The 15478-nt window shown below is 50.4% G+C and overlaps 1 protein-coding gene across 3 annotated transcripts; it reads left to right on the forward strand.

The window, feature by feature from the left end:
* The first annotated feature begins 276 nt into the window (after positions 1–276).
* DDA1 (DET1 and DDB1 associated 1) lies at positions 277–13541 on the forward strand. 3 transcript variants are annotated; one of them, XM_062014806.1, is made up of 6 exons: positions 277–328; positions 5051–5131; positions 5576–5627; positions 6587–6648; positions 7524–7566; positions 8384–13541. In XM_062014806.1, exons 1-6 carry the CDS (start codon positions 326–328, stop codon positions 8455–8457), a joined length of 315 nt encoding a protein of 104 aa, XP_061870790.1. In that variant the 5' UTR covers positions 277–325; the 3' UTR covers positions 8458–13541. The 3 variants fall into 3 exon arrangements, with proteins under 3 accessions (XP_061870790.1, XP_061870792.1, XP_061870791.1); XM_062014808.1 differs by having other exon boundaries at positions 9189–13541; XM_062014807.1 differs by having other exon boundaries at positions 7524–13541.
* The last annotated feature ends 1937 nt before the right edge of the window (positions 13542–15478 follow it).

The raw sequence follows: 15478 nt of genomic DNA on the forward strand, positions 1-15478 counted from the left end.
CTGCGTAACGAGCAACACGATCATTACGGGCAGCCGAGTGGTATGGCGGCGCCGACTACATCTCCCAGCATGCCCCGCGGCCGGCACAACATCCGGGTCCTTCCGCACCCCCACCCCGCGGCGCCTTCCGAACGGGCATTTCCTGCCTCAACGGAACCCAACGCACGTTAGCGCCGCCATGACTGACGGGCGCGGCGGCCAATGGGAAGTGAGAGTGGCGCGGTGCGGACCAATAGAAAGGCGTGGCCGCGGGAGGCGGGGTTAGGGGCGGGCTGAGGCGCGGCGGCGGGGGAGGGGCGGCTCCTCAGGGCTGGCGGCGGCGAAGATGGTGAGTGCTGCGCGCCCCCCGCCACGGCGGCCCCTCGGGCCCGGCGCCGCGAGGAGAGCCCCCCGCCGAGCCCTTCTTCCGCTGCCCCGCCGGCCCTGGCCCGCACAGTCCCGGGGAGACGGGGCCCGCGGCCGCCTGCGGCCCTGCAGGGCCCGCACCCTCCGGCGTCCCCACCCGAGGCCTCGGCGGAAGCGGAGAGAGGGCGGCGGGGCTGCGGGGGCAGCGGGACGGGGTGTGAGGGGGGCTGGGGGTCGCTACGGCGGGTGTCCCACACCCTACGGGGTACAGGGATGTAGCACCCCAAGATGGCGGGGCTCCCCGCCCCCAGGAGCGGGGTGATAAGGGGAGTGGGCACAGCCGGAGCGGCCGATGCGTCCTTTCCCTTGGGGTGGGACGGCCCTTCCCTGCTGGATTTGAGTGAGTGGGCTGTGGTGCTTCAGGGTGTGGGCTGTTCCACACCGTGGCTGGAGGGCTCGGGCTCCCCCAGATTGTGGGGTCGGGGGCAGCTGGGGCATTACCGACGGTGGGGCATTTCCTTCACCCACAAAGCTGGGAGCCAGAAGGAGTGAACTGAAGCACTTCTGAGGTGCTTCCCTCATCTCTAGGCTGAGAGTGTGTGGAGATTATTTGATCCTGTTCCAGACCTGGGGCTGTTTAACCTGGAAAAGAAAAGGTTGAGGGAGAACCTCATCAATACTTAGAAGTATCTAAAGGGTGTGGATGTCAGGAGGTTGGGGGGCACTTTTTTTCTGTTTTATCCAGTGCCAGGGCAAGGGGTAAGGGGCACAGGCTGGCACACAGGCAGTGCTGCTGGCACAGGAGGAGAAACTTTGGTGTTGAGGTGAGGGAGCCCTGGCCAAGGCTGCCCAGGGAGGGTGTGGAGGCTGCTGCTCAGGAGGTTCTCAAACCCACCTGGACATGTTTCTGTGCCCCCTGATCCAGAGGAACTTGCTTTAGCAGGGACTGGGACTGGATGAGCTCTGCAAGGCCCTTCCAACTCCCACCATTCTGCAGTCCTGTGTTTTGGTGACTTTTTTTCTGTGCCTCCTGAGCAGCAACAGGCATTTGGTGTGGTGCCTGAGCATTCAGCAGTGGCTGTCATAGCCAAGAGGCTTCCAGTCTCCCTTTCTCCCTTTGTAGTGGCATTAATTTTTGGAGGGTTTTCCTCTGTAAACTGAATAACTAAGGGGAAAACCAGTGCTGTCCTCATGGTCTCTGTGTTCAGACATAGCATTGCCAAGTGCTTGGGTGGCCATTCCCAAGCCTGCAATAGTGGTTTTCCTCTAACCCATGTGCATCATGCTGAGAGCAGCTCTGCCTCACCTTTCTGAGCATTGTTACTATATTTCCTTTCAAAAGCTGAGAGTGGGACATTTATATATGGGATTTCTTCACCTTTCTGCTTGTAGATGAGGACTGTGGCCTTCCTAGGAAGCTGAGCACCCTTGTTGACATGGGAAGGGTAGAGGCATCTTATCTCTACCTCACTTCCCAAATCTCAGAAGGAACCAATGTTGTCTTCTGGCATTGCATAATTGTGCTTGGTTTGTTGGGGTTTTGAGGTTTGCTTTTCCCCAAAGGAAATCAGGTATCTGCTTGGTTTGGTTGCTGGTTTTTCACTTCTACACTCCACCAGTTTCACTATCTTGGCCAGGCTGCACTTTCCTTGGTTAAAGAGTGGCAGAAGGCAGGCAGGGGGAACATTTCCTCTTGTGACATCATGTGGGAGGTAGGACTCACTGTGCCTTCTGCAATAGGTGACCTGTTGAGGCTTTTTTATCTGGTGTCCTTGGAGCAGATAAGGATCATTGCACCTGGAGTATTGTCCAGTTCTGAATATCCAGGAATAAGACTCAGGGCAGTTCTGTCGAGGGAGACCTTTCGGTGATCTCTGGGATTTTATCAGCAGGTAGCTGCTGAAATGTGTGTGTACAGGAGGATTGTTGTTACCAGTGGGATGGTTTGTGTCACTAACAACCAGGCTTCTCAGCTGGACTGATGATGAGTTCTTAACATGCTGGCTGTAGCCTGGACTGTGGAAATGTCTGTCTCTTGTTTTAGTGTCCCTTCTTTTCTGTTCTAGCTATGTTATGGCTGGCAAGGCTGGAGCTTGTCCACCCAAGCCAGTTCTGGCCTGAGAAAAGGAAAGGGACTCTCAAGGCCTTTTAGAGCTGAGTTCTTCAGATGTGGTCTGAGCATAGCAACCTTCCTGCTTGTGAGCCTGCCCTTAGCTGGTATGGAGACTACTTCAGTTGGTTGTGTGGTAAGGTACCACGTTGTTTGGTTGTAAGAGGTTCCAAAGAAACACAAGGACAAACTTGTTCCCTGTTGAGATGAGGGAACACTGGAAGGGGCTGCCCAGATGGGCTGTGGAGTCTCCTTCTCTGGAGACATTCCAACCCAGTTGGATGAGTTCCTGTGTGCCCTGCTCTAGGTGGTGCTGCTGTGGCAGGGGGGTTGCACTGGATGAGCTTTTGAGGTCCCTTCCAACCCTTCAGATTCTGGGGGATCCCTGGTGAGAATCCACCTTCTTCCTAGGCAAAAATGGGCTCTACCAGACCAAATGCCCAGCTGGAAAGTTGGTACTAATCTAGAGTAAGGAGCTTGGAGTGTGAGCTGCAGGTACTTGAAGATGTGTGCTCCTAAACAAGAATGGAAAATAACTGCTCTGATCAGTGATAATAAAAGCAAGGAGTTGTCAGGCTCTTGCTGCAACAAAAGAAATCAAGGACATATCTGTTATTGGTGTTGCAGAGCAGGTTCCCTTGTAAAAATCTTGCCAATTTAATGCAAAGGGACACTTGGGTGCTTTGAAATGGAATGGGATATTTTTAAAGATCCTCAATCCTTCTAACCAGAGTAATGTAATTAGTTCCCTAATCAGTGCTGACTGTGGAAGCCAGTGAGAACAGCTGAAGGGAGAAGTCCATCGGGGCAGGCGTGGGAAGTGGTGAGCAGAGCATGGTCTGAAAGAGAATCCTGTTAGACCAGAGCTGGGAGATCCCTCCTGTGCTCAGCTTAGGCACAGACACTGTGCAGCCAGGGCAGGAATGGACTCCAACCCAGAGACCTGCACGGGGACATGGTTGAGGGTCCTGTGGGAGTTAAGATGGGCAAGAGGAACTCACAGTTTGCTGTTTGAACCCAAGTCTGCTCTTGTCACTGGATTGTTTTTCTGTTGCCTTCAGTGCCAGGACACGGGGTAACAGGCACAAGCTGGAACACAAAGTTCCACTTAAACACCAGGAGAAAGTCCTTTGGTGCTGAGGTGAGGGAGCCCTGGCCCAGGCTGCCCAGGGAGGGTGTGGAGGCTCCTTCTCAGGAGATTTCCAACCCCAGCTGGACACGTTCCTGTGCCCCCTGAGTGAGGGGATCCTGCTTTAGCAGTGGCTGGGGCTGGATGAGCTCTGCAGGGCCCTTCCAAACCCCACCATTCTCTGATTTTATGACCACAACCAGTCATATGGAAAGGGCTGGACCTGAAAACTACAAATTTTGATAGAGTTCTGTTTAAGAACAAAAGCAGGAATAATACTTTCTGCTGTGGCTAATTATAGCTCTTTGTTTGGAACTGAAGATGCAGCCTCAGTAAAAATAATGGCTGCTATTTAACTGAAAACCCTGCCCTGCACCCTCACTGCAGTGGCCATTTCTGTAGTGCCTCTAACACTGAAATTAAAGGACTTTCTCATCTGCTGCTTGAATGTCCTTTTGAAATTGCTTATAAACGAGGTGATGTATGTCCTGGGGTGGAATCCTTTAGAGTTGAGTGTAACAGCCTTGGAATCTTTAAGCAGGTGTCATTGTGATACCAGTAGCTGGTGTGAGGATTTAGAAGGGATGTCTTAGGGTCTCTCTCTCCTGCATGTCACACAGGTACATTGTGCTTTTCATGCTCTTTAAAGACATTACTAGACACCTTCCTTGGCCTCTGCTGTGAGTGGAGGGACCAAAACACACTTTTAAGCTCGTTTTCCTCCTGACCTCATCATATTCTCCACTTTGGAGAAGGAAATCCCCATTTCACACTGCTATGGCTAAATTAAACTGAGAGGACTCTGCAGGGTTTCCATGGTTGTTGAGCAAATAGCTTTGCTGGCCTCTGTGATCAACAGTTTTGTTGTCAGCGGTGATCTGACCACTTGGGATTACTATTTCTTGTTTTGATGTAGCAATAGCCTTGGCGTGTGCAGGGATGTGAGCCTTCAAAAAGGAGTCAAGTTGGGCCTTGATGATAAGTGTGTGATAAGGACTGAGCTTTAGGGGTCAGTCTGCAGGGCCAGCCTTGGGCTGTGACAAAGAATGTGAACTGGGAAAGCAAAAGAGCAACTGGTTTGATGTGGTGTCAATGACAGATGTCAGTGTTGCCATGGCAAAGTTTCTCTTGCAGCCTGTGAGTTCCTGTCTGCTCCTCAGCAGGGGTTGTAGCTGTATGGTGTAGATCTTGCCAGAGCCAGCCCAACTGCACATGTACCTGTTGTTTTTACTCACCTTTATGCCAGAAGATATGTAATGAACAGCTTTCTAACTGAATGACTGAACTTTGGGGATGAATCTGGGGACTCATTCACTTCACAAAGCCAGTTTGGAGTGGATTTCAGTATCTACCTCACCAGCTGGGACCTGCCAGCATCCTTCATCTCCTGCAGTTGTTTGTCTTCAACCAGAATATCACTTTTCTTTCCTCACCTACTTCTTCTTTTGTGTTCTGTGTCTCTTTAGGCAGATTTTTTGAAAGGATTACCAGTCTACAACAAAAGCAACTTCAGCAGATTCCACGCGGATTCTGTGTGTAAAGCATCTGTAAGTGTTGCCACGTCCCAAGTGCTTTGGGGGCAGGTTTTTCTTGCACAGCTCAAAGGATACTAGAGTGAAATCAACTTGAAATGAGTATTTTGTTTCTTAAACCCCAGGTGTGATCACAGCTGATAGTTCATGAGTTGAGCTTGGCAAGGAAAGCTTCCTGCTTGCTTTGGTGAGGAATGTGTCCTCACATCAGCCAAACCACATCTGTGGTGATTTCTGTACACACAGATTCTTTGACAGTTGTCTTGTGTCCTGAAAAACATATTAAAAATGAATTTTCTTCTTTACATGTGTGTTTTCAAAAGCAGTAACCTCAGTGTCATGTGTCAAAGCAGATTATCACCATGCCTTTGTAGCTGGTGGGCCTTTTGGGTTGGTTTAGCTGTGTTTGGCTTAAAAGTCACCTTTTGCTGTTCTGTAACTGATCTTATTCTTCTACAGAATAGAAGACCATCGGTATATCTTCCCACGAGAGAATATCCATCTGAACAAAGTAAGTGCCCTGCTGAAGTCTGAGGGTTTGAAGAACTTTATTCTGTTCTAATATTAAATATGTGGTGTACTCCTAATCTCTCTTGTTTAAAATGGTGGGTGAGGGGATATTATAGAACCCTTTTGAGCCACAATGTGCCCTCATGGCCAAGAAGGCCAGTGGCATCTTGGGGGGCATTAAGAAGAGTGTGGGCAGCAAGTCGAGGGAGGTTCTCCTCCCCCCTGCCCTCATGGGGCCTCATCTGGAGTCCTGTGGCCAGTTCTGGGCTCCCCAGCTCCAGAGGGACAGGGAACTGCTGCAGAGAGGCCAGTGCAGGGACACCAAGATGCTGAGGGGACTGGAGCATCTTCCTTGTGAGGAAAGGCTGTGGGACCTGGGGCTGTTCAGCCTGGAGAAGAGGAGCCTGAGGGGGGAGCTCATTAACACTCTGAAGTATCTAAAGGGTGGGTGTCAGAAGGATGAGGTGACACTTTGTTCTGTAGTGCCCAGTGCCAGGACAAGTGGTAACAGGCACAGGCTGGAACACAAAAAGTTCCACTTAAACACAAGGAAAAACTTTGCTGTAAGAGTGATGGAACACTGGCCCAGGCTGCCCAGGGAGGTGTGGAGGCTCCTTCTCTGGAGGTTTCCAACCCCACCTGGACACGTTCCTGTGCCCCCTGAGCGAGGGGAACCTGCTTTAGCAGGGGCTGTGGCTGGATGAGCTCTGCAGGGCCTTTCCAACCCCCAGCATTCAGGGATTCCATGATCCTCACTGCAGTGAATGTCCAGTTACTGGTGTCTGTGCTTTTCCTCTGCCCTTATGAAGTGGTTGTTGTTCCTGCCTGTGTCCTGTTGTTACAACACACCATGCTCACTGTGTGAAGTGCTGTGGTGGTTACTTCACTGTTTTAAAAGTTGCCTTTAAAATGACCTCAGTGTGTGTTTTTTCTCTCCCTCTTGTTTTGTGTCTTTGGCAGTCATAGTAACAGAAAAGACAAATATACTGTTGCGTTATTTACATCAGCAGTGGGACAAAAAGGTAGGGTTGTGTTTTCTTAATATTAACATTTTGGCTTGAGTTGTTGCCTTGGGCTAATTGAGCTGAATATTAATCAAAAAGTTCATTCAAAGTGGGTGTGAACTGCACTTCAACAACAAACTAATGCAAGGAGGCTCTGGTTCTGCACAAGCCTTATTCAACCAAATCAACTTTTTCTTCCCTTTCAGTCTAAAACTGGGGAGACTGCAGTTACATCTCTACTCTTACTGCAGTTTTCCTCTGTGACCTCAGTCTCAGTGTGTACTTTGCAGCTGAGGTAAAGCTGCTCTTACCTCCCAGGGCTGTTAGGAAGAGACAGATGAGCTTGTGAGGAGCGTGAATGAGGCTGTGTGAGTGCCTTGGGTGCAGAAGGGGAGGTTTTGTGGGAGGCACATACAGGCTGATGTGCTCTAGCTGGGGCTGGGCAGCTGGGGTGCTGGGCTGGGAGCATGTGGAGCAAGGCAGTGACTGAGGAGTGGAGATGTCCAAGCAGGGCCTTAGTCATGGGCACAGCAGAGGATGTGGAAGAATCTGGAGAGAAAATTCCAAGGCACTTTGAAGCTGAAAGTATTTGCGTGTAACAGAAGGCTTTGGGAGATGGTGATGAGCTCAGGGACTGACTCAGAGCAGCTCTTACTCATGTTTATGTGATATTTGAGATGTATAAATCAAAGGTGCTGAGATCAGGGGTGGTTTAATCCCACCCTCATATCTCAAGAACACTCTTGAAGGAGCAGCTTTTGGCTTTGGGCAGAATCCCCTCCAGTGTTTGATCCAGGTCCCAACCTTTACAAGTCAAACATTCCACCAAAAGCACCCACCTGAGTCAGAGCCTTTGGAGAGTTTTCACTGTGGTTTTTTCTCTCTCCAAACAGAATGCAGCAAAGAAGAGAGATCAAGAGCAAGTGGAAATAGAAGGTGAGAACTCGGCACCGCCACGGAAAATCGCTCGGACAGACAGCCAGGACATGAACGAGGACACTTAAACTCTTGCCTTTCTCCTCTATTACTTTGCAGGCGCTTCCTGTTTTGTCTCCAAGTGTGTACATTTTACCCCTTGCCCCTCTCTCTCTCTGTCTCTTCCCCCTTCCACTACACAGCCCAAACCACTTCTGACTTTCAGGAGCCAATGTATTTATTTTTGTCTTTGGGTTTTTCCTTCTCCCCTCCTTTGGTTTCCTTGTTGTTTTTATTTATGCCGTAAAACTTAGGGAGCAGTGGTGGAACAATCCAGTAAACCATGGAGGAGAACTTTAGTTCCTCCTTTCTAAAAAAAACCATACACTGTCACTTTCAGGGGTTTTGTTGAATCTGTTACCAACCAGGCCCAGCTCTGGGCTCCTGACTCAGGGCTGTGGGGGGACTGCAGAGCCCTTCCGTGCCACAGCCTCACCTACTATCTTCTTGATGTCTCCAAACCCAATATGTGGAGGCCTCACTGTTTTTTCTTTTCCTCTCCAATATTCTGAAACTGCACTTCAAAACAAATCCTGAGTGTCCTTTTAGGGTTATGTTGAGCTTAGCAAATGTGTTGTCAACTTGATCTCTCAGCTGTATCCTTTCGAGTCCGTGCCGGGAGGGCTGCGGAGGATTCAGGTGGAAGGTTGTGTGTGTGTGTGTGTGTGTGTGTGTGTTGCTTTGGTTTGCTCTTAAATTGGAACCCTCTCTCAAATGGACTGAGAAATGTGTGCAACTTCTCCATTGGAATGAAAGGATTCTCTTATCCTCTTGGAAGGATTTGATCAATGGTGTGTTAAAGGAAGAACTGGTGACTTGGCGTTGTTGGATCTGGTTCTGTCTCGACTCTGAATATCGGTACGTTGTGTGTTCCTGCCATATCAGTGTGTTTGGAGTGGAGTCCAGGACTTGGAGTTGAGCAACATGTGAGCTTCCGTGGTCTCTGATGAAGACCAATCTCTTTTGGACTGTCCCAGTTCAGTGCCTGTTGCCTGTAACCCTTCAGCAACTCCTTGATAAGAGCCCAAATGGAGACATCGAGGTTGATTTGGAGGTTCAGAGACTAAAAGGAACCGAGCAGCGTCATCTGAAGGGGACAGGAAGGGTGTAGCTTAGTAATGATGTCTTGTCTGCTTTAAAGTAAGAAGCTGACTTCACACTGTGTTAGTTTAAATTGTTGCATTTATAGCTGTGGGGTTTTTTTCCCTCCTTGACAAACCCTCATCACCAATTCCAGAGATGCCACACACGTTTTCCCGGCCATCCCTGATAAACTCCCTTGGGAGTGGCTGCAATGACCCCGAGCTCAGAAGGTTCCTGCTGTCCCCTCCTCTGCAACATCCCCAAGCAACCAGGGGACACCATGTGTTTGGGTTGAGCAGCAAAAAGAACACGAGGGGAGAGAAACTGTGGCTGTGGTTGGCCGTGTGTTGCAAGGCAGAACCTTAGGAAGAGCAAGGGCACAGCTCACATCGCAGTTCTAAACGTAGATTAGCCACCAAGTTTCTGATGCAGTGAGTGAGTAGAAAACCAAGTAGTTTAGAACCTTTTCTGCCTCAACAAAAATGATCTTTTTGCTACAGCAGTAACCTCCAAATGACTGGAACATCATCCAGAAATGCCAACTGTGTTGGTGAAGATCAGCCATCCTTGGATTTCTGTGTGATTGCAAGAAGACATCCCCCAACCCCTCCAATTCTGCTTTTGTGCCCAAAGAACACTGTGTTGGCACCTGGCCTGGTGGGGATGGGCTGAAGCTGAAGAACCCTTTGAAGAGCTGTGAGGTACCATAAGGCAGCAGCCATGCAGCTGGTGGTGAAGTGTGACCAATTTAGTGTGTGTTTGGCAAAGCCTGGCAGCGGTGCTTGTACAGTGCTTGAAAGTTGTAAACTGCTGTATAATTCCTGGTCAGTCTGACAAGGTCTGAGCTGTGCTGACTTCTCTGCTAGACAGAGCCATGTACTATTAAAGAGAGTTGGCAGTTCCTTCCTGTGGTAAAACCTTTCCCCCACCACCTCCCCATCTTTGTTCCCTCTGTGTCTTTTAAAGAAGTGATCTGGTTGGTTGTGGGAGCCTCTGAAATCCTCCTGGTGTTTGGGGAGGTAAAAAAAAAGTTGCCTTTTAAAAGTAGTTCTGAAGTGATGGGGAAAAGTCACTTTCAGCATCAGACTGGGTGATTTTTTTTTGGGGGTGGAGGGGGCATTGGATGGATTTCTGATACAACAAGTCCTTCTACATCCCATCCAACACAAGAACTCCCTTCCTTCCTCCTCCTCCTCGCTTCCCATCCTCCTGGCTTCATCCTCATCCTCCAGCTCTAGCACTTTGATCCTATATTCACCTCTGTTTAACTCTTGTCGGGTTTGAATCTTGCATGGAAGCTCTGTCTTGCCTAACTGTGACTTCCTGGTGCCTTAGTGCATTGAAAACAACAACAACAAAAGGTTCCAAAAAGCCAAACCCTGGGTTTTTTGCTGCCTGCACTCTTTGTATGACACCCAGCTCCTCTGGCTTCCAACTCTTGTTACCAAGTGACTGAGATTTAAAGACCCTCAGGGGGTTTTGTATAAACCTGCATCCTGCTCTTTTTATTGTGTCTCTTACCAATGTGTACTAAAAGTTGGGGCTTTTTAATGAAAACTTGTCAGAGATCAGAGTTTTGGGGGTGTTTTTTTCTTTAGGTTTAGTACATCTGTTGTCAAAAGTGTTGTTGATCTCAAGGGATGCAAGTCCCTCTGTTAAACAGTGCTGAAGCTCCTGCCCACTGTGAGCAGTTGGATCTGAGTTCTGGGTAACTTCAGAGTATAAAAAAGTTGGGCACTGCCTTTTTTTCCTAACATATAAATCCACTAGTGACTGATGCCCAGGGATACTAACATCTCTTTTAGGTGAATGCTTGATCTCATGTGGTCACTTTATCATTTTAGGAGAGAAGTAATACCAACAACTACATGAGAGTTAGAAAAAACCATTGAAAATAAGGGTGGATTTGGGCCATGTGCTGCAAATTCATGGCTGAGGGGACAGGAATGGTGCCTGAGCAGCTAAGTGGGATGTATTTGATGGGATGGTTGGCTCCTGGAGGTCACTGGCTTGGTTGATTTTTGTTGGCATATCTTCAGTAAGATAACCCTGTCACCTTGAGCTTTCAAGAGGTTTGCTGCTTCTGTCCTCAAAGGTTGAGAGCGTTGGGTGTGAGGCTGGAGGTGACCTCCCAGGCCCCTTCCAACTTGAGGCTGGCATGAGGCTGTGGCTGGAAGGTTTGGTTTTGTATGAAGCTGAAAAGCCCTTAATAAAGCCACTGGAGTTTGCAAGCAGGTGCAAAGGGGTTTTTGCCAGACCCTGCCACCACATTGTGCCATGAAGAACAATGGGATGGAGATCAGAGCTGGAGGGAGGAAGGGAGCTGCCTGGCCCCTCAGCTTAGCCTGAACCTGCCCTGGGGTGAAACTCTACCAGAGGAGTATGTAAGGTGAGCAGAGGTGGTTTTGATGCATTTCCCTGGAAGAGGATGAGCATTTAGAATCCTTTGAGCTGTGTTAGTGCTGAGTTTTCTCTTTACAAATGACTTCTTTGCCTTGGCAAGACACACTGCTGGCAACTCCCTGGGTCAGGGCTGGGATGCCAGTCCCAGCACCTCCTGGCTGGTGGATACCAAGGTGCCAGGCTGGTGGTGAGCTCCAGAGGCACAGAGTTGTTGGTGTTGTACCCATGGCCCTGAATGGGGAGGGCTGGGAGGTTTGGAGTTGAATTGCCTGGCAAGTGAGTCTCCTTCCCTCCCCAGAAAGTCTCCTTCCCTCCCCAGCACGTGCCTTACGCAGCAGTTTGGGTGTCAGGGTTTGAACTGTTTCCTGTGAGGTCAATTTTGAACATCTTAAACCTTGTCCTATGTAGTTCTCACAGCTTGAACTCCAAACCTTCGATCTTTCTGTAGCTCCTTGACACTGGCCTTGAGAGCAAAGACTAAACAGGAGCCTTGGGTTATTTTCTGGCGCTGCAGCTATCAGCTCTGCTGCCACTTTTGCTTTGTCTGTGTTGCCACCAGCTTCATGTTTTGCTTTTGAAGCCTTTTGTTTTTTCAAGAGCTCCATATTGATAAGAGGGGAGTGATTTTGTTTTCCTGGGTTTTCCTGGGTTTTCCGTCAGCCTGGCAGTGAAGGATCTGTGCCACATGCTGTGACCTGGGGATTCAGCTGATCTCTGCGTGTCAGGTTGTGTCTTGTGTTTTTTCTGGTGTGCACCACAGAGTGGGAAAGGGTTTTATGTACCTGGGAGTAGCTGAGGGTATTTTTAGGAGCAGTGCAGCTCATGTCTCTGCACCCTGACAGCAGCCAACGTGGCCTTAGGGTCTCATCTCCCAGCTGATCCAGGATGGTTTTGGCTGGGAATTGTCCAAAAAGGCTGAGTCAGCAGGGTAGCAGGTGGGCTGGCTGGGTTGTGTCCATCCTGCAGTAAATGACTTGCTGTCACAGCATCTCAGAGCTCCTCCCCAAGCAGAGCTGTGTTTGGTATCAAAGGTGTGTGTCACCTTGAGGGTTTCAGGTCAGGGAGGAGACAGGACTTGTAGAACCTCATCTGGTTTTTTAACTCCTGAAGAGAGGAGTTGGGGGTAAAAAAGCATCATCTCAGTATTGAAAAGGCTGAAGCTGTCCTGCAGGGAAGGAATATCCTGAACTGAAAGAAGGGAGTGAATGCCAGTCCTTCAGATTCCCCTCAGCACTGAGGTTTGGGTTGTGTAGGTCAAACTTGCCCAGTGTGTCTCCAGATGTGAGGAACTGAGGCTCCCTGGGTGTGGGAGTTCAGGGTTGGGTTGCTCTAGGAGTTTCAGATGAAGTCTTACTGGCAGCCTTAATGCTTTTTGAGGGAAGTTGGTGCCCAGCAGCGTGGTTAGAACTTGTCCCTGTTTCGATTTAGGCTGTTTTTCACACGGTTGGGTGCCAGGGGGTGAGTGGGCATGCCTGGGGGGCAGTGGTTGCCAAGGGGGTTTTCCTCTGGCCCACTCCGTCCCTGTCCCTGCTCTCCTTGGCAGTGTTTGGAGGTGAGAGGTGGCCCCATTCCTCTGCTCACTTTAGAGGAAGATGAAGCAGCTCTACAGCTGCCTTATGCCCAAGGATGGTCACTTGTGCTCTAACTCTGCTTTTCATTTCCTCTCCTTCATGACTGAAGCAAACTTTCTTTGCCTGGTGACTACCAGGAGGACATTTCATGTTGCCTCAGTGAAGCAGCCGAGCTCCATGAACATCCCCAGGCAGCTGTGTCACCCTGCAGCCCCTGGCATGTTCCTCTTACACACAGAGGGTTTTTTATGAGATGTGGACAATACCAGATGGTCTAAGAGGTCAAATACTCATGAAAAGAGGGGAAGGGCATGGAGGTGTGTGCTGGCCTGGCTGGCTCCTTCCCACCAAGGGCTCTGTGGCCTGATGGGGGGTGGCTGGGCTGAGCTGAGTCACAGCAGGGCCTGTGCTGCACTTGTGCTCTTTCCTCAACACATTTGTTCCATGTTATTCAGCACATTAATCAGCTTTATTGGGTGGTTTTAGTCTGAGCAAGAGTCTGAGCACTCCTCAGAGCTCTCTGCTGCCTGCACCCACTCCTACCCCCCCAGTCCATTCAGCACACCCAACCCCAGGCTGCTTTGGGGGGGGTCTTTTTATTTGGCAACGTGGCATCAAGCTTGTTGAGTCTCTATTTTACTTCCAGCCTGTCTCTGCAACTTGAATCTTTCTTCTTTATCAAAAATGCTGTGTGGTGGGCTTGGGAGAAGGTGTTTTTTCTGGAGGGGGAGGGGGGCTGCCCTGCTGGAGTGACTGTAAATATGCTGGTAGTGGGATGTCATGGCCATGGGATTTCTTCTCTTGGGTTGGTTTATTTTTGGCATTTATTTTTAAACTATTCCATGTTTGATACTGTGTACAATAAATTTGCAGAATTTAGAGGATTAGAACTTTCTTCATTCTTCCTTTGCCACACTGGGGCTTCTCATGTCATTCTCTCAGAGCTTCACCTTCCCTTAAGGGACTGTGATAGTGTCCTGGGCCCCTCAGTTGCAGAAGGACAGGGAGCTGCTGGAGAGAGTTCAGTGCAGGGCCACAGAGATGCTGGAGTGGAGCATCTCCCTTGTGATGAAAGGCTGAGGGAGCTGGGGCTCTGCAGCTTGGAGAAGAGACTGAGGGGTGACCCCATTGATGGTTACAAATGCATCAAGGGTGAGTGTCAGGAGGCTGGAGCCAGGCTATGCTCAGGGATGGGCAATGACAGGACAAGGGGCAATGGGGACAAGCTGGAACAGAAGGCTCAGGGGAGACCTTCTCACTCTACAACTACCTGCAAGGAAGCTGTAGCCAGGTGGGTTGGGTCTATTCTCCCTGGGAACAAGCAACAGAACAAGAGGAAACAGCCTCAAGTGTCACCAGGGGAGGTTGAGGCTGGATGTGAGGAAGAATTGCTTTGCTGACAGGGCTGTCAGGCATTGGAACAGGGTGTCACCATCCCTGGAGGGGTTTCAGAGCTGGGTGGGTGTTGCACTGAGGACAATGGGCTGGTGGGTGATGGGGCTGGGACAGAGGCTGCACCCCATGAGCTTAAAACTCTCTCTCACCTGAAATGATTCTGTGATTCTATGGTAAGAGGTTCCAAAGAAACAGAAGGACAAACTTGTTCCCTGTTGAGGTGAGGGAGCACTGGCAGGGGCTGCCCAGATGAGCTGTGGAGTGTCCTTCTCTGGGGACATCCCAAACCCAGCTGGATGAGTTCCCGTGTGCCCTGCTCTAGGTGCTGCTGCTCTGGCAGGGGGCTGCACTGGGTGAGTTTTCCAGGTCTCTCCCAACCCTTAGGATTCTGTGACTCCCCAGAGCCAGAGGGGCTGAGCCCACAGCCCCTGAGCAGCCACAGGAATGCAGCCCACGCCTCAGGCTTGTTGAAATATAGTTTTATTGCATTTCTGCAAGGTTTTACAAAAATATGACAAAATAAATTAAAAAGAAATAAATAACAGCCCTCCCCCCCTTCATTTCTTGGAGATAAACCACAGCAAGGGGGAAAAAACCAACCTAAACCCAACCCCACTGACTGAACTCTGCCCTCCTTTGTACTGTAACTGCCCCCAGGAGGGAGAGAGCTAACAGGATAGAAATGGTTTGAAATGCCCTGGGCTGGGCAGCAGCAGGGCCCTGGCTCTCTCCTTGGGGGGAGATGGTACTGAGCCCCTCCTGGGGAGGGCAATGGGATGGAAGCCCCTCCTTTGGGAGCAGCCTGGGGGTCGTGAGCTGCCCCCTCCCAGCCCACCCCAAGCAGGGAAACTCGATGAAGTTGAGGCAGGATGAGTGCTCAGTGCCTGTGCCACAGCCCTGCCCTCTGTGCAGCCCCAGGGCTGGCTCAGGGCGCTGCCAGGCCAAGGCTGGGGAGGGGGGAGTCCAGGTTACCTGAGCCCCCCAACCCCCTAGCTGGGTCAGGTCAGGATCTTTTCTCCTCTCACCACAGAAGGTGCTGCTGCTCCTGCTCCAGGCCATGGCTGCTGTGGTCTCGCTGGGGTTCTGTGTCCCAGTTTCCCAGTGCTCATTATCCCTGACTTTGCCCCCAAAAAAATCTCTCTTATATCCTCTGCTCCTTGTGCCCAGGAGAGGGGCACATGGGCATGGCTGGTGTTGGGAGAGGGAGGGGGGCTGTGCCTGACCCCTCTCTGGCTGTTTGCAGGGACAGAAACACTCGGGGCTGTTTCCAGCTGCTTGCAGGGTGTCTCACCCCCAGCTCCCTGTCCTGGCCCTTCTCCCTCTCTGCCCTTATTGCTGGATAAATGGCTTCGTTCAAAGATCAAAACAACAGAGGTGAGGTGTAGAAAGAGATGAGGGGTTGGGGAGGGGGAAACAACCTG

Source organism: Colius striatus, chromosome 25, assembly GCF_028858725.1.
Source record: "Colius striatus isolate bColStr4 chromosome 25, bColStr4.1.hap1, whole genome shotgun sequence".
NCBI classification, from domain to species: domain Eukaryota; kingdom Metazoa; phylum Chordata; class Aves; order Coliiformes; family Coliidae; genus Colius; species Colius striatus.